The sequence below is a fragment of the Semicossyphus pulcher genome, unplaced genomic scaffold, assembly GCF_022749685.1.
Source record: "Semicossyphus pulcher isolate SPU_LCO1_2020_fin unplaced genomic scaffold, fSemPul1.0.p SCAF_5, whole genome shotgun sequence".
NCBI classification, from domain to species: Eukaryota; Metazoa; Chordata; class Actinopteri; order Labriformes; family Labridae; genus Semicossyphus; species Semicossyphus pulcher.
The window spans coordinates 14568367-14587617 of NW_027211726.1; the positions used below are offsets into that span (position 1 = coordinate 14568367).

Consider the following 19251-nt stretch of genomic DNA (forward strand, 5'->3'; position numbering starts at 1 on the left):
CTCAAGTTGCTTACTGGACTGTAAACAATGCGGCACGCCGAGGCCTTGGGTGGAAGTCCTTATCGCTAAACGCCGGCTAAACCGGAATGCCCGCAAAATTCACCGTCACTCCCAGAGAGGCTACATCATCAGACGATAGCCGACGGGTTCCGAGATTGAGATTTCCCCGACTTTCTCGAATGCAGCAGATATGATCGATTGGGTTCTGAGATGGAAGTTATCAAAGCACCAGCCTATTAACCGGGCTTTGTGAGGGGAAAAATAAATACTGCTTAGAGGAGGGAAAAATAAAGCCATGTCTCTGGTCGTGAATGACAACAGCAGCTTGATTTAATCTAAGCAAATTTCCGTCCTGTGACTCACCTCACAGGTTTATTAAATATTCTTAGAAAGGTCATAAACTTGTTGCAAACGCTCTGACAAAGTTTTGCCGGTTGAATAACAAAGCAAACGCACACACAGGTTCCCTCACACAGCCACAGCGCTGTTACATAATATGACACATTATGATGATGGTAATAACTGCCTCCTGGAGCTCAAGGTGCATTCATTATTTAGCCTCTTGTAATCTGATTTGACAAGCAGCAGCGACGCAGGGGAAACTGTCTCATGAATTCAAATGATCGGAGATGTCTTTAACCAAACCAACAATGATAATAGAGAGATATTCTGACGCTGTATTTCTGCTCACAGCGAGCGAGCTGGTTGTGTGCAGCTGCGGGATGAGTGGCCGTGTCTGCCTGTTTGTTTTGTTGAGCACAAAATCTAAATATTGTCGGTGGAAGAGCCCGAGGCAGCGGGGAATGTGAGCAAATGAATATATTTTATAGTCTCCACTTTCTGCTTCCCACTGTCAGCTGACATTTACCTCATCACATTTCCGCTGCTGCAAGGCATCTGGCCTTTTTAATGTGTATGTTCAGGCGTACACCACATGTGTATGACTGCCTGCAGCTGCACAACAGACAGGCTGGAAGATACAAGTTTATACCAGCAGGGGCCAGATGGATAAGGTCAGTCGCAGAGGAGAGGAAGGGTATAGAGCAGATCCAGAGTATGTATTAGCTGGTTACATGGATGTGTGTATTTACACCAAGCAGGAAACACAGGTTAACACAGGTTGTATATATTAGCTTGACAAACATCCTTTATTTATCGTAGGGAAAGTTGGTGGTTTGAACCGAAGCAGCCTGAACCTGAGGGAGCTGTTAGAGGGCTTTGTGAACTTGCATCAGTGCATGTTTCGGTGGCACTGAGCTGGTATCTTGATGATGTAACCATAACAGATGTTATCAGACTTATAAATTGACCCTTATCAGTTGTAATCACCTCTATAGGACTGCATCTTACAGAAGCCAACTGCACAAGAGGCAGTGATAAGAAGCTACGTGAAAAGTGTAAAAATTCAACCAATTGCTGCAACTTTACTTACTTACTTTGACATTCAACATATTGATCCCCTGAGGTCTGCAATGTTGTCTAAAGATTGGAGGGCATCTTTAACACTGCATGCTGGAGTCGCACAGCTGAGGCTCCGGTGAGATCACCTCTCTTTGATGGGCGACCTAATCCAGCCTTAAACTACAGCGTCTTTATGGAGACTATAGTGATTCTATGTGTGATCAGCCGCCCACTAAGCCACTTCCTGAAGCCTTGTGTTGAGACTACTGACCAATCAGAGGCTCCGTTACTAGTGTTTGTGTTATTGAACAGCGAGATAGTAATCTCCGTCTCTTTTTAATTCTGTCACAGCAGCCAAGCTAAAGAGTTGTACAGCAAACATGTAATAATTAATGTGTAGATTCTCCTTTGCAAATATGTAGATAGCGTTAATAAACACATGCAGAGCAAAATGGCTACTGACTTTAATTTTTGCACATTTTATTTGGAGTCCTGACACAGAAGTCAACCTGAGCCAATAGCAGCCAACAGATGGCTTTTATTGGAGCGTTGGTCCCAGTCGCTCACAGTGGATGTGTAATGTGTTAAACAAGAAAAAACGCCTCAACACATCACATCTTTTTAAAAAAGCTAGAGAGAAATCCGTCCTTTTTGGGCACAACAATCACAGAAAAAGCCTGCGAAATCCTGGAGGGACTGACAAGTTACTCGGGGGACAAAGACCACGCCTCGAACACATCCCATTTCCATGCCGTATGTATTTAAGCACATCTTATTCCTGACCCTTTGAGAGCAACAAAGAGACGGCTCCCCCTCCTTCCTCATGTCGTCCTGACACCAGCTGAAACATCTTTCTCCCCCATCGTCCCAAGTCTTCTGCAAATTTTTCCCTTTCCATTTATCCCCCATCCCTCCGCCCTTCAACTGCAGATGTAATTGATTTAAATTACACATTCGCATATGCATGACGGCTGCCCTGCGTTCCGTGCATCTGTTTGGAGCGTCGGCTGTGCACGTCCTCAAAAATGAACGCTATGCGGTTGCAAGATGCAGTATGCACATGAGCAGTAGGGGCTGTGTAGAGGCAGAGGGGGTGTGACAGGGTCAACGCAGCAGCAGGGACAAGAATGACAGAAAGTTCTGAAGACAAGCTGATAAACCAAGTCCACAGCGACAAACCTAAATGCAAAACTAAATGGAAATAAGTCTGGGACAGTTACTTCTGTGCACGGAGGAACATGTTGGAAGACGGAGTGGGGATGGTGTACATGGTGTGTTCTGTCCACCGAACACACAAAAGCTGTCGCCTTTTTCGCTTCGATCTCAGAATTAAGTGACGCCATGTCTGTTGTTCACATCCCGCACATACGGTAGTTGCATTCGGCTAGAGCTCTCTGGTGTGCCCTCTAGAGGTATCCTCCAGTAACACACTTAGTGCATAGACAAGTATGACACAGACTGTTAGTACAAACGCAAATATATCTCCGGCCTTACCCTCCTCTCTCCATCCAAACCCCATTCATCATTTTGATTCATTCTGTCAAACATATAGTCTATAAACTATTCTAAATCCATATCTTTATTAGCAGTCTTTGCTAACAGCAGCCATTTACCCAGAATGGCTTGGTAACAGAGAAAGAAGGAGAGAGAGAAGAGTCGGTTGTTGTATCTGACAGCACCTGACAGTACATGTCAGACAGACGGAGAGAGAGGAGGAAACACGCCTGTCAAACTGCCCACCTTACACAATCTGCTCAAAAAACCACGACCGCTTGGTTTGCCAACAAAGCGCTCGGCCCACATGAACCCTCCTCACGCTCACGGATGCCACTTCAGCAGACTGCATCACGCGACTCTTGTAAGGACACAGGACGAACCTCACACTCTCATACCGAGGGAACAAACTGTAACCGATGTTTGCAGCACGGCTGATAAACGATGCTTCCTAATGTGTGGAAATTTAATTCTTGCGCTAATCAAAAAACGTTGCAGCTCCAGTCCTGCTTCATTTGCCATTCAAATGCAGCTTAACCCGTCCTGTCAAACAGGGATTAAATGTGTCTTAATGAATAATGAAACATTTAATTTCCCACACTCTTCCCTGTGCTCACAGATACATATGAGAGAAAAAGAATCCTTGAGCTGCATAATAAATCAGCGCTCAGCCAACGGGGCTCTCACCACCTCGCAACACGGATCGAACTCCAGCGGAGCTGGGGAAGAATTATCACCTTCATAAAGTCTTTACCCATATTCACGTACAGTACATCATGCCCAAACATTTAGAAGAATCACCCCGCTGCCCAAGAGACAGTTAAAAACGCTTACATCACCAGAGCATCTGTGAGCTGTTAATAGAGGCTGAACGAGGAGGTGAGAGGAGGAGGAGGAGAAAAAGTGAGCATGACAGGCGTCTTCTAACAAGTTAATTGCTTGCCTTGAAGGGAGCTTTACTCACACTGATAAGAGGGGTTGTCTCATTGCACGGTGGGTAATGTAGTAATGACTGTGTGTTGGGAAACCTGGCCAATCTGATCCTCTCAATAAGAAGGCAGTTAGAATCTCTAGAAGGCGACGGGGGCTCAACAAAAATAGTCGGGAAAAGGAAAGCAGATTGCACACAAGCCCTCAGGTGTTCTGCACAATGGAACCAAAGCAGATGGGATATTCTGGACAGGCAAAAAGCTCTTCACAAAGGGAAACCACCGTGTTAAAATGGGCCCAAAAAGCCGTGCAGATTTGCATGCACTACGCTTATTTTGTGGGATAAAAAAAACGCGTGTGTATTTTACATTTGCAGAACGCTCACACGGGCTTTGATGCATAATGCACCGATCTCTGCTTCTCTCCCGACCGCAACAAACACAGACTCGCATCAGCAAAACCCACAGCGAGCTCTCAGCGAAGACGCCTCTCAAGAGTGACCTGCTCACGCTGCCTCTTCCAAAGCAGGAAACAGTGCGGTGGGAGAGAGGAGACAGAGACGTGGGATGACATGCATCTGAGGCCGCGAGACAAACTTGAGCTTCCAACGCTGCAGAAGTTCAGCTCCATCACTCCGACAGTAAAAGCACAAAGTGTGTGTACGCAGTATACTGTATGTGGGAGATAACTGAGATCTGCAGTGCTGTACAATACATTATTAAAGATCAGGTCTCAGACCTTGTTTTTATACTGTATAAAGATAAACACAAGCATATAGCATAGACAGCAGAAATCAGAGTGAGGATTCTGCACACTGTGGGCATCTGGAAGACGAAGAAGAAGCAGACGAAGAACAAGAACATGATGAAGAAGAAATAGAAGAAGCAAATGAAGAAGAAGAAAAAGAAGCATCAGAAGCAGTAGAAGAAGACAAAGAAGCACTAGAGAAGGAGAAGCAGACAAAGTAGAAGAAGCATATGAAGAAGAACAAGAAAAGGTAGAAAAAGAAGAAGAAGCAGAAGAAACAGATGAAGGAGAAGAAGCAACAGAAGGAAAACAAGAAGATGAAGAAGAAGCACCTGAAGAAGCAAAAGCAGTAGAAGAAGAAGGAGAACAAGAAGACAAAGAAGCACCAGAAGAAGCAGCTAAAGAAGAAGAAGCAGAAGAAGAAGAAGAAGCAGAATCAGTAGAAGAAGAAGCAGAAGAAACATACGAAGAAGAAGCACAAGAAGAAGAAGCACAAGAAGAGTGTTGCGTTTCCTTGTGCATGAATACATCCCATCATCCCAGCCCTGAGCATGTGTTTTTACACACACTACAGTAACCACAGCATGCAGAACAGGCCGACACGTGTTCCCTTTGATCAATATTTCATCATGTTGGAGCGAGAGTCAGACAGGATGTACCAGGACTGTATGCAGGTCTGTTCATTCAGGGAGGCTGATAAATGATACATTAGTTTACATGAAGGTGTCTCGCTGAAGCAGTCAGAGTCTCACGCAGGTGTTTGGACATATGTGCAACATGGCTGTTTTATTATGTAACGGTAATTTAATCAGTAGTTTGGATAGTAAATGTATTTTTGCTTTGATCACCTGGAAGGAGTCGAAAGGCTTTTTGTCGCTCTTCTCTCCCGTTTTCCTCCTCTCATAGCTCACCAAAAACACTGAAGCATCCAGCTGCTGGGGCTGCTGGGACTTTGTGTGTTCAGATTCAAGCGGCAGCCAAGTGGGATAATGGAACTATTGTATGAATCTACAAATGTGATTCCTTCACGTCCCGCAGGAGCTGACCTGCTGTCATCCTGCGGTGACCGAGTAAACAGAAGGGAGAGGCCGAGGTGCTCTCTGTGTAAGTGAGGCAGCAGCATGAATTATTCTTCTCATTTCTCCAACAACTAGTGCGTGACCTTGATGAATCCACTTCATTAGAAATGGGAGTTTATGCAAACAGCTCCTCTTGCTCCTGCCTCACTTACTATTCCTCTGTTGTTGCAGAGGGGAACAGTTTAGAAGTTCGTAATCTGAGCACATCTTTATGGTGTGATCATTAACATGCGAGTTCATGCACTTCAGGAGTTTTTAAATATTACAGTTTGCCAAAAAAGATGCAAAGCAGCTGAGGGTGAAAATGTTTAATTTATGAGGACGAGTTCAGAGAAGGTGACCACTATGTAAATAACATGTCAGCACACACTGAAAAGACGCTACTGTTTCCTTTCCAGCTCTAGCGTCCCGACTGTGTCAGAAAGCACCGGGGAGACTTCTCCGTTAAGAAGTCCCGTTACTTTAACGCGCCAGCAGCAAGCATGACACGGGAACGCGGTTTGAGCCTTGGGGTCACAGGCTTCATTATTTACACACAGCCTAAGCTGTACATACGTGCTGTTGTTTCTTACAGCTACCGATCACTGTTGTCTCTTCTCGTCTCTGCACCGGTCCCCGACAACTCGCGTAACTCTTGTAACGTTTTCTGTGACTCGCTCTACCACCCCACACTCACGTACTGAGCTGCTCCAAAACAGAGCTATGCTTCAAGTATAACAGAGGGCACATAATGACCAAAACTAAAGTGTGTGCATGATTTCAGGACGTAAGCCTGGTGTCAAAAGCACAGAGTAATTTCAGTGCCAGGGAAGCGTTGAAAAGGATAAGACCTGTTTTAGTAAAATTAACCCCCACATCTTGCCCAGGTGGTTGGAGGATCATGAGAATGATTTTATGATACCTTCATGTCCTGCACTGTTCAGATATATCAACTCAACAGACCGCCTTAAGGTGAGGCTGACAAGATGTTTGCAAGATCACCTATGTGGCGGAAATATCCACAAAGAAATCTCAGTGGACTGAAGCCACAAATATAGTCCCAAGAATGAATCGACTGTCTTAAAATTGAAAGCAAAATGTCGCCAGAACAAACTGGGCAAACAGTGGGAGATCGACACCGATTAGTCATAACATTATGACCACTGACAGGTCAAGAGAATAACATTGATTATCTTGTTACAATGGCTCCTGTCAGTGGGTGGGATATGTAAGGCAGCAAGTGAACCCTTTGTCCTCAATGTGTTGGAAGCAGTAAAAATGGCTGAGCGCAAGGATTTGAGCGACTTTGACAAGGGCCACATTGTGATGGCTAGACGACTGGGTCAGAGAATCTCCAGAACTGCTGCTCTTGTGGGGTGTTCCCGCTCTGCAGTGGTCGGGACCTACCAAAAGTGGTCCCAGGAAGGGAAACCAGTGAACTAGCGACAGGGTCATGAGTAAAGGCTGGCCCATGTGGTTCGATCCAACAGAAGAGCTACTGTAGCTCAGACTGCTGAAAAAGTTAATGCTGGTTCTGATAGAAAGGTGTCAGAACACACAGAGCATCAGTTTGTTGTGTACGGGGCTGCGTAACCGCAGACCGGTTAGGATGCTCATGCTGACACTGTCCACCGCAGAATGTGCCTCCAATGGGCAGGTGAGCATCACAACTGGATGACGGAGCAATAGAAGGCGGCGGCCTGGTCTGATGAGTCATGTTTTGTTTTACATCATGTGGATGGCCGGGTGCGTGTGCGTCGCTTACCTGGGGAAGACGTGGCGCCAGGATGCACTGTGGGAAGAAGGCAAGCCGGCGGAGGCAGTGTGATGCTTTGGGCAATGTTCAGCTGGGAAACCTTGGGTCCTGCCATTCATGTGGATGTTCCTTTGACACGTAGCACCTACCTAAACATTGTGCAGACCAAGTACATCCCTTCATGAAAACGGTATTCCCTAATGGCAGTGGCCTCTTTCAGCAGGATGATGCGCCCTGCCACACTGCAAACATGGTTCAGGAATGGTTTGAGGAGCACGATGACTTCAAGGTGTTCACTCGGCCTCCAAATTCCCCAGATCTCAATCCAATCGAGCATCTGTGGGATGTGCTGGAAAAACAAGTCCGATCCATGGAGGCGACACACCTCCACCTTACAGGACTTAAAGGATCTGCTGCTAACGTCTTGGTGCCAGATACCTCAGCACACCTTCAGAGGTCTAGAGGAGTCCATACCTCGACGGGTCAGGGCTGTTTTGGCGGCTTAAGGGGGAGCGACACAATATTAGGCAGGTGGTCATAATGTTATGGCTGATCGGTGTATGAGATGAAGGTATAAAGTAGTCGAGTTTTGTTGGTTAAGTGCACCTGTGGACTCTAATTGTACAGTAGGAAACATTTCACAGCAGCTTCTGTGCTTTACTGCTGTTCCCTTTTCAATTACCCCTTGCGCGTCTTGCGGAGCCTGGATGCCTGTTATTCTTGAAACATTAATGCCAAACTTCCCCAGTCATTGACATTAAGGTGTCGTGGCAGTTAGGTGAAAATATAAAGAGTCGTACTGTGAACATTTCCACTATCACAGCGGAGAGCTTGTACTTGTCTCGGCAGAAGTCTTCCCCCTAAATATTTCAGCGGTGTTTATATTAGACCCTGACAGAGGAATCAAAAGCTATCAGCCGCGTCTCTTTGTGTCACTCCTGTTCTCCTCTCTCTGTCGCTGCGTATTCCTCACATGTTCTCTTCATCCCTCTTTTGTTGCTCCCCCCCACTCGTCATTTATCTGCATTCAAAGTGTGCCCTCATGTCAGCCCCTGCCTGAATTGTAAAAAAAAAAAAGAAAAGCCTAATCTTGGCCGGGGGAGGGAATGTTACAAAGAGCGTTTGCACAGAGACGAAGCTACATCACGCGCACACACACTCAAAGCCCCTCTAGGCGTTTGTTACTCCATACTGTGCTCCCTCCTTTGATATCATCTCATCTTCTCCTTATTATTTCACTGTTCCTCCCTCTTTCTCACATGCCCTTTAGTGCATACTTAACACTGTGTGTCCCGGGGCTTTGTTATAGTACCACCGCTGCATCATGATCATGTGGTTCAATATTTCCGTCTGGATAATGCCCTTGCAGCTCCATGTTTTGAACACTCTCACCTCTAAACCCAAGGCTATTTTTCACAGTTGTTTTTTTACCACAGTGTAGTTGGCACGGATACAACCTTGGAGCCTGCATTGAAAAGTTGCAACTAGCCTCATGTCTTATGAAGGATTACACATTACTGATTTAGATCTTGTTAACGTGATGAGATAAGGCCGAGATTATTCAAAGATGTAGACAAAGGTTATCGTAAAAGTTTAAACCTCATCTCAGCATCCCTCACAGACTGCAGGGCTGATGCAATCTTTATACTATACTTCAAATATTGCGCGGTCAATATGACGTAGAGTGTTCTTTCTTAAAGGAGTAGTTCGCCCCACTGTCAGTCAAAGCTGGTGTTCTCTGTAATCGATAGAAGCAATAATATTTGAAATTGGCGCCATAGCTGTGGAGGAAGTTGTACAAACAGCTCGTGGTTTCGCCCATTCTACATTCCTACAACACCCAGCATGCATTGCGCCCCTCCCTCAGAAAGGAACGGCCCAGCGAGAGACGCTGTAGTGAAACACTACCGTTTTTGCTGCAGGTGATGGCTCAGAGCGGTACAGAATCTGAAATAGGACGAGAATATACCGGTGGATTGTCAAAAAAAGGTCTGCAGTCTACATTTCATACCTGACGATTTTGAACGAGACATGACATCAGAGGCGGGCGTCCTAGATTGAGGAAGTGTAGTTTAGCGAGCTCCCTTGCCTCCGCCAGACGACGCGTTTTACGTGGTCTGGCGGAGGTTTTCCAGGGCTCATTGGAGAAGCTATCATAATGGCATTAGCTCCCCATAATAGCATAGGACTGAGGTTGAATATCAGCGAACTGGCCCTTTAAGGCAAGTAGCAACAGCATCGCACCTTCATGATTAGTGGCCCAGTGATGATGCTGCATTGTCAATCCATCTGTTGTTTTGTGATATAGGATTTCTAGTCAGGCCACACACACACACCGAGTCACCTGGCAGTCAGCGGGGATGCCTTCCCTCCCCCACAGCAACCTGTCCTGCAGTTTCCTTTTGTTCCTTCACACACCGCTTACAAATCTGTGAATGCACAATGCCGGGCAAACGCCCAAGAACAGACGCATTTAGTGATATCCTCATGTAAACACTGGCACACTCACACGGACGTGCAAACACTCTCTTTCCTGCAGAGTAATGTACAGAGAGTCACAGAGGGAGAGAGGGGTCAGGGAGAGAGAGGAGGGAAAGATGTGTTCTGTGACCCCGGTACAAATGAGAGGTCCTTCAGGGGTTTATCAGCGTCTGCCTGACCGGAGTTATTTACCCTTATATAAGGGAGCAGGTGGGGAGGGCAGAGGGAGAGTATAGGCTGGAAAAAAAGGTCTGCAATAAACAGAATTATTGATGACCTCAACATGAAGGAAGATACAGAAAAGCTAACTTTATAGCACGTACAGCAGAAAGACAAACACTTACTGTGCACGCAATAGCATCAAACTCCCAGAGACTGACAGACAGACCGTTACCCAGTTTATACTGACTCGGTAAATATCGTCTCTTCAACCATGGACCTAATTAGAGCAACTCTCTGGCTGTCTGACCACACTGTTACTTCTCTCTCCATCTCCCAGCGGAGTGGGAGGAGAGGAGAGGGGGGAAAAAAAGCGATAACCCACCTGCTGAGGTACATCACACACGGATGGAAAATGCAATTTCTAAACCATCTGTGACCAGGATTTGAGAGAAAAACACTGATTATATCAGCTTCTCTTTTTTTGACGAGAAGATAGATTAAGCGCTTGGATAGGTAGACGTCGGTTTGAGAATGCAGCACGGTCTGTGTGTGTTTGTACGTCTTTGTGTGCAGTACGATTTAAGACAGTCTGTCATCTTGGTCCTCCAGTTTCGCGTCACCCACAGGCACATTTGAGGGGGTGTTTGAAATCATCTGACAGACTTAAATTCAGATACATCCCTCTCCTCCTTTCTTCACATCCTTAAAACAACATCGCTGCCATAATTCTGTGTGCAAAATTACATACCCGTCACTATTGTCCCTTTAATTACAATCATTACGCTCCTTGTTGATCTGTCCAAGTGTTTATTCTTTTGTCGTGCACACAGCCCAGAGTGTAATTTCTCAGCATGATGAGCAGCAGGAGCTTATTTGTAGCAGCGATACGGGAAAATAAGGATATACCCAGATCCTAACACCTTTATGGTGGTATTGATCGATGAAAAAATGAAGCCGATCTGTTGATCTTTGACATTTTGCAAATTATCAAGAGAAATTTAACTAAAGGTTTTCAGATGCATCTACATTTCTAATGAGCGAGCAGGGATCCTGCTGCGCCAGGTTATGTAAACCCCGACTATGACCTTATTCTGATTGTGGTAATCAGGAAAGACAGTTTGCTAAGCCCCGCCCCCCTGACAAGCCTTACATTGACCATATTTGTCATGCTCAGGGTTGGAGGCTTAAATGCTGCTATGTTCTAGGTTCTTGTATAAATGACATTGTGACAATTCATTTCACCACTTACCAACTGATCAGCAACTTCAAGACAATGAACAAAGAAAATCTGGAGGGAAATCAGGTCATATTTTGAGGTAAAGCAACACATTTGATAACCCATTCGCTACCGTTAGACAACAGCTAACGTTAGCATTCGGACACTAACTACAAAAGCCTTAGCTAGTACAAGGCTGAAAGCTAATATTACTGTTTGGTGGTGTTACACAATAAGAGAGGCATAATAGCTTTTGTACTGTTAGCTAGGAATTTAAGTCCTAGCTAACTTTACGTTTGTTAGGAAGTGGTTAAATGCTAGCATTAGCTTTTAAAAAATGGGTTATCAAATATGTTGTTTAAACTTTAAATACGACCAAATATCCCTCCAGATTTTCACACGAAATTCTCTTCACATTTTCTCATGAATAGCGAAACAGTGAAACAATCCCGAAATATACACAACTTTATACAACAGCTTTTGGGCTTCCCACCCTGAGCAAGATGGCTGCTATGTAAATATGTTGAATTCTTGAACATTACCTACACTTTTCAGTTTAAATGGCAGCAACTGACACGTTATTTATAAACAACAGATCCTTGATTTCAGACAATAATAAAAGTAGGCCTCTCTTTAGCTAGTAACTATCAATTTTGCCAGCTGAAATGATAAGAGTTGCTGACTAGTTTTATAAACTGTAGCAAGCTTATGAAGCTAATTTCAGCTCCATGTTTGTTGTGACTTCCATCTCCAAATGACTGTTCAGGGTTTGCTGTCCAGCAGTTTAAATGAAAACCCTAAAAACAGGTGTTTTAAGTGTACTCGATGGCTACATGCATGATTTGTTGCTAAAAGAAAGAGGCTAAAGCTAACTGGTGTTAGGCAAAACTCTGCATTCTAACCAATGTTAGTTATTCTTTTCAGACAGTAGGCTATTTTTTAACAGAATGTTTGTTTATTGGGCTGCCATGCTAGGCTACTGTATAATGGCTTGTGACAATTGGGCAATATAGAGTCAGAGCTAAATTGAGGTTTAGCTAACTAGGTGTTAGCTAAACCTCAATTTCACAATCCATCCTTAAGATTAATTAGTTGTTTACAGATAATTGAGGCTTTCCTTCATGACTGGTTTCTGATATTTAATTAAAAATAAGGCGCCAGTATTACCAAAACACTAATAACATCTTCTTGCACATGTAATAGAATTGTGGTATTGTAAGTCCCACTTCATTAAATGTGTTAATCTGCACTCAAACCTCATTTAACACATGGAGCCAAAACCTCAAACACTGTTAGAGCTGAGCTAATAAAAAAAAAAACAATAAGCACTTATTGTAGGAGACAAGGCCCGAGTGTTTTCACTTTCCTCTGTCATTAATGTTTAAACGAGAGTGAAACGCCCTGTCCTCCAGATAGTACAGGCTACATTTTCTCCGCTGCTGCAGTCTGTGATCCCTGAGCAACCTCTGTGCCACCACCACCCAAACCACCACCAATTAGCACACTCCCAGATAGTGAGAAGGCCCGTTTCTCTCTCCTACGCCTTTTTATTATTCCTTTTCATTATCTGTAATGTGCTTTTTGGTTTGGCTCTGTCTTTTTAATTCCTCCTCTTTAACAATATTCTTTTTCTATTATTCTCAACTTACTTTCATTCTCCGTCTCTTCACTCGCTCTCCTTCATCCTCCACCTGTTATCTTTCCCTCACCACGCCTCTCTTCTTCCTCTGCTGGCTTTTCTTAGCTCTCTCTCATCCTCTTTCCCCGGTCATTGTTCATCTCATCTCCTCATTTCTGTGCCCTCTTTTACTCTTCTTTCTTCCAGCCGACTGTCTCCTCTCGCTCCCTCCTTCCTCCATCTCTCCTCCTCTTCATTCCTCTCTCTTTCTCTCTCCTTCTGCTGCACTCTTTGTAACATGCTGAATCCCAAACGCATCTTTGCTGTGAGACTGCTCCTCCTAATCTAATTGAACAAGGATGATCTTTGTGTAAGAAACCCTGGGAGAAGTGCAGTTGAGTAAACAATGTGAGTGTTGGGAGAGGAGACAACATGCTCAGGGTTTGCCAATAACACCTGTTCAGCCAGGTGGACACTGCTGGATACACAGAGTGGACGGAAATGAGACAGGAAGTAGCTAAGCAATCATGCAATTCCTACGGATAATGAAATAAAAAGCCAAATCGGATGGATGAACACATAGACATTGAAGTTATGGCTCTTGTGCTTGCGTGTGTGTAACTGTGTGTCCCTACTTGAGGCAGAAAAGACTCTGCACACATGCACCAGTTATGCAACAGTGTTAGCATGCTGAAGCTACGTTCTCACATGGAACTGAAATATTCACACTAAGGCCCAGTGATGTTTTTTTTTCTTTTTAAAGTGATTCGCACCAAAAAGAAACAAAAATACAGCCAGTCGAGGTCAAAATGTGATTATTATGTGCCGTGCTCCGTCCTTGGCTTTCTGCTTTGACAGCCCGGATTCTTTCATCTCTCAAACAAAATCCATCCATAAGACAATTAATACCATCAGCCCCACTTCTAACCTCCGTCAGTGGCTTCAAAGGGAGCGTGGCCTGCTTGAAATTGACAAATTAAAACACGTCCGCCTCTGTGTGAACAGCGTCTGTGTTTACACGAGATGCTAATAATTAAGCTAACTGCATCTTGTTCCTGCGAGACTAAGGAGACACTTGGTAAACAGTCGATACAGGAATCGACTATTTTCACTCGGCAGCAAACGTGCCACTTACAGCAAGTGCAAACAAATATTTAGTTGATAATAAAAAAACTTAAGTACCTTCTGTGCCGCCGCCTGCTAAATGTCACGTCTCAGAAACAGTCGCCACCTTTTCTATTATATGATTACGAACTGATTTCTCATCAGAATGACTAGATTGTAAGCTAATTAGCATTTTTAAATGTCAGCCTAACACAAACTTGTTGACCTATCAATAACTTGCAAACATACACATAAATACACCGATCAGCCATAACATTATGACCACCTGCCCAATATTGTGTAAGCCACCAAAACAGCCCTGACTAATCGAGGCATGGACTCCACTAGACCCCTGAAGGTGTGCTGAGGTGTCTGGCAACAAGACGTTAGCAGCAGATCCTTCAAGTCCTGTAAGAGATCTTTAAGAGTATCTTGGAAAGGAGAAGAGTCCAAACCCCACAGCTTATCCACAGGGGTGCCTCAAGGGTCAGTGCTCGGTCCCCTTCTCTTTTCTGTTTGTTGGCACTTACTGACTTTGTTCTCTCCTGTCATGATCGTTGCTTGTGTTGTATTAACTCGCAGATATATGTCGCTTTGGACAAAAGCGTCTGCTAAATGAAATTGTAACATTGTAAGTTGCAACGTGAGGCCTCCATGGATCGGACTTGTTTGTCCAGCACATCCCCCAGATCGATTGGATGCTCACATGCTCATTTTAGGCGGTGGATAAACTGCAATAAACACTGTGTGTTCTGACACCTTTCTATCAGAACCAGCATTAACTTTTTTAACAGTTCGAGCTACAGTAGGTCTTCTGTTGGATCGGACCACACGGGCCAGCCTTTGCTTCCCACATGCATCAGTGATCCTTGGCTGCCCATGACTCTCTTGCTGGTTGACTGGATTTCCTTCCTGGGACCACTTTTGGTAGCTCCTGGACCGGGAACACCCCACAAGAGTTGCAGTTACTTTCACTTGCTGCCTAACATATCCCACACACTGACAGGTGCCATTGTAACGAGATAATCAATCTTAATCACTCAATCTGTCCGTGGTCATAATGTTTTGGCTGATCGGTGTATATACTGTATACTGTTGAGTACTTTTAAAGCCCATTAAATACTGTTTTCTAAATCAAGCTGAATATTAATACAGATTTTTATGCACTAAGCGGAACTGCAAGACCAATAAACCTCCAAGAGTTAGCACATTTAAAGTGTTCCACAATCCTCTCAGTAATAATATTTTTCACTTTATCCCTGAAGCTCAACTTCTCCAAGAAAAAAAACCCTTTTATTTAAAAAGAAAGTGTTTCTTCTGGCAGCAATAAGAGTGGAGTCTGCCCGTGCCTTAAGCCATCGGAGACAGCGCAGCAGCTAAAGCCACTGTACCATATTTCAATAGTCCAGACCCCACTCATTAAAGCAGCACAAAAGACTAATCACATCTGCAGCGCTTTGATTTACATGCAATTAAAGTTTCATGTGAACCCAGATAAACCAGACAGGAGGAGAGAGGGATGAGAGAGCAGGAGGAGGAGAGGAGGAGGAGAGCTGAGGGAAACCGTGGAGACGAGATTAAGGAACAGATGAGACACCAGCAGAGAGGAGAGCAGATGTGTGGAGCAACCAGGGGGCAAAAAAAAGAAAGGTGGGGACAGAGAAAAGAGGAGGATAGCGGAGAGAGGTGAAGCAAGCCATCATTTGGCAGGAGAAGTGATGACACAGCACATCCATCTCTGTGGCAGGTGCCTGCTGTTGCTCCTTTACAGAGGACACACACTAACAGGGAGCGAGGGCTGTGCAGCAGCGTTACACCGAGGCTACAGGAACACAGATTATCTAAAAATAGGACTTCCTTACAAATAAAAGGCTTTAAACACACGCCCATAAATAGTCCATAACTTTGCTCTATTTCTGTATCGTTTGGTGTCACATTATGTAACAACAATATCTTCTTTTAAGGGTTTTGTTTGATCTTTTAATGAGTTTATATCATCAATTGTTCAAGCTAATCTGGCTTTGTTTGGGCATGTTCCTTTGAAACTAACACCAAAGGACATTTAACAAGTCATATGATGATGGAAAAATGTTCCTTTGTGTGATTAAGTCATTTTTTTCTCCATTTTATTCAAATTAAATCTAAATTTTTCTTTCCTTACAAGCTGTTGTTTACCTGATGCGCCTTCATCCAGATGCTGCTCCTGGTTATGTAACATTACAGTTAGTAAATCAGTAATCGTAGCCTGCGGCCGCTTGGTATTTCCATCTGAAGGCGCTGCTACATAAGAAGGTAATGTGACGGATGAGTCTCGACAAGGAACAAACAAGTCGAGCAGCTGAGAGCGAAACACGTGAAAGTGGAGTCAGAGTTACACAACAATAACCGAGCGCGTGAGTCAGCCGAATAATCGAACGCGCAATGAGGTAATTATTAAAGACGTGAAGGCCAGCAGTCAGAAACACACAATAGGTGTCTGGTGCGTGTGGGCGTGTCGGTGTGTGACCGTTAACGCATCACACACAAAAGGTTTCCAGGCGAGTTATAGGCGAGGTCGGGCGGTAAATAACATCCAGAAAATAACGAGAAGGGGAATGAAAGCGAGAAGAGAGGAGAGGAGGGAGAGGGGGGGCGATAATAATGAAAGCAATAAAAGGAGACCCAATTTCCCAGATGTGATCTGTGCCTCAGTCAAACCAGTCAATGTGTACGTCTATGTGTGTGTGTGTGTGTGTGCGTTTGTTCCCACTGAGCTCTCAGATGAGTCAAAATGAGTCACATCATTTAATCAATCACCCACTTACAGTACAGCTATCCTTTAGTTTGGTGTGTTTTCGTGTGTGTGTGAAGTGAAACATTACAAACCACAGAACAGTCCCACACACTCTCACCCACATAATAACTAATACACTTCACACTATGACGCTATAGCATCCCTCTACGTTATACCCCAACATATTCAGCTTACACGTAGACACACATGAAGCGGGTGGTTAATTAGCACTAACTTCCTGGTGACGGTTAAAGCAAAACGCAATCTGCTTTCTTTCTAGTGCCAAAGTAAAATATTCATCAGTGTAGTAGTGAGTGACATCAGCACTCATCTGCTCTTTTCCTCCTCCTGAAAAGATGCAGCTGGCTCGGATGTCAATCGATGCACAGCACCGTTCCAGCACTCCGACAGCTGGAGGCGCTCCGGGGAATATGTAAACACACTCGTGCACGTTCCCACACACTCCCACGTTACAACACTTCCGTCAGCTATCTATCCGTCATGTAAACAAGTATGCATGATCCCCTTTACTTTTACTACCACCCTCCCTTATACTGCACAGTATTACACAATCAAACCCTTACTCCGACTCGATCTCACTTCTGTCTCACACACACACACAACATACTTACATTTCAACAGTCAATATAAAGGCAGCATGATAAAATGCATTTCCTGTGCCACTGCCTTGTACACTTCTATCTTTCTTGGCCTTCAAAATAAAGGCCCTCTTTTAAAATGGAAGAAAAACAAAGCTTGGGTTCAAACAAAACCAACACCACACGTTTGACTCACTGATCACCACTCCCAATCACAAGGAAAGGAGAAAAGAAAAAGTCACTTACAAGAGTTCCTCTGGCTCCCGTCCGTCGCACCAGGCGAGGTGGACATCCCAGCAGGGTGCTTTTTGCCCTCACGAGTAACCAAATGGGAGGGAGGGGGGAGGCAGCAGCACGACGATAGTACACCGAAAACTCCACCGATCACAACAACACCTGCCCACCACGCATCCTCACGCTGTCTCTCACTCTGCACACATGCTCCTCCATACGAAAAAAAGGTGCCGCAGAGACGCTCACAGGCACATTCTCACGCGCATCGACCAGGACACTCGAATGTTGAATGATCTCGAGAACCCCGGCGGCCGCACGAAGCGCGCACATGCATGTATGGATCGGCGCTGCAGCAGTGTCTGGCTCCGGTGTGTGGAGGCTGCTGAGGCTGACAGGGGAGAGAGAGAGAGAGAGAGAGGGGAGAGAAGACGAGTGGAGCATACCACTGGCTGCTGCTGAGCGAGGGAGGAGGGGGACGGGAGGAGATAGGAGAGGATGGAGAGAGGGGGGTGGGAGAGAGGGTGTGTGCGTACAGAGGAAGGGAAATAAGGAGCACAGAAGATAATTAGTTTGTGTGTGGCTCTTTATAACCCATGAACACATTTTCGTCTGACCTTTAAAGACACACTTCTGCCTCTAAACCCAGTCTGCAGACTTTATACACCTTCTTTGTTTGTGTGAGTCAGTAGCTTCAGGAGTAAGCTTCTTTTTTTTTTATAAACGATGACTGCTTTATGAAATGGTTCAAAATAGAATCACTCTCCAAAAGGTGAGCTTTTATCGTGTACACACAAGCAGCTTTACAACATTTCACACCATGTAAAGTGAAACACACTTGCGCCCACACCCACTCTGTCTGCCTCCACCGCCTGAGGGGGGGACATAATAATCCTCCTCATTAGCATGATGCCGTAAAGAGCCTCACAGTTCCACCTATAGCTCCATCTCCTCCTCTTGTGTCCTTCACTAAACTCCTCCCCCCCTTTTTCCCCACTCTTATCCAGTGTATGTCAAGTGCAATTAACGGGAACCCCTAAACACTCATTTTCCTGCAAGCACGGCTTCTGCAACTGTGCTAGTAGATTTTTAAATGATTGCATTTCAAAATAAAATACTTTCTTATTTTGGAAATGGAAAATATTGACTGGAAATAGTCCCTAAAAAAGCGCATCGACATTCCAACATCTGACTTAGAGTCAGAAAAGGCTACTGAGTCACTCTGAAGAGAAATTAAACCCTCAAGCTTGAGCACACACAAACTCACACACACACACACACACACAAAATCCCCTTAATGCCAACCCTAGCCTTCATCTTCATGACACATCATAGCCCCTAAATGCCTAAGAGGCTGTTGTGCAGGAGAAAAAAAAAAAGATACAAACACCAGCAGCCACAATCAATAGCATTTGGATACAGCTGCACGCTGCAGGGAAGTCAACGGAACTATCCTAAGCTCCTTAATTAGCAATGGGTGGTTGTTACCGCGCTGCAGAGCATGCTGCAGGAGGGGTGAAAAGTGCAGCGGACGGACTTCGGGATGGAACCCTGGAAGATGACATCATGCAGGAAAAGGAGAGAAATTATTAAAGGGATAGCTGAGCTCATGTGAAGAACTTTAGAAAATACTTACGCCGATTTTCAACCTCAGTCCTATCATGCTGTTATGGGGAGCTAA

At 44.7% G+C, this 19251-nt stretch overlaps 1 protein-coding gene across 2 annotated transcripts in view; it reads right to left on the bottom strand.

The window, feature by feature from the left end:
• The window catches only part of dtnbp1b (dystrobrevin binding protein 1b), a 39223-nt gene extending 21295 nt beyond the window's left edge, over nt 1–17928 (bottom strand). For both annotated transcript variants that reach the window (XM_069681916.1, XM_069681915.1), the window contains exon 1: nt 17586–17928. In XM_069681916.1, the coding sequence (XP_069538017.1) occupies nt 17586–17631 (46 nt within the window). In that variant the 5' untranslated portion in view covers nt 17632–17928. The remainder of the gene's footprint in view (nt 1–17585) is intronic.
• Nucleotides 17929–19251: the final 1323 nt, after the last annotated feature.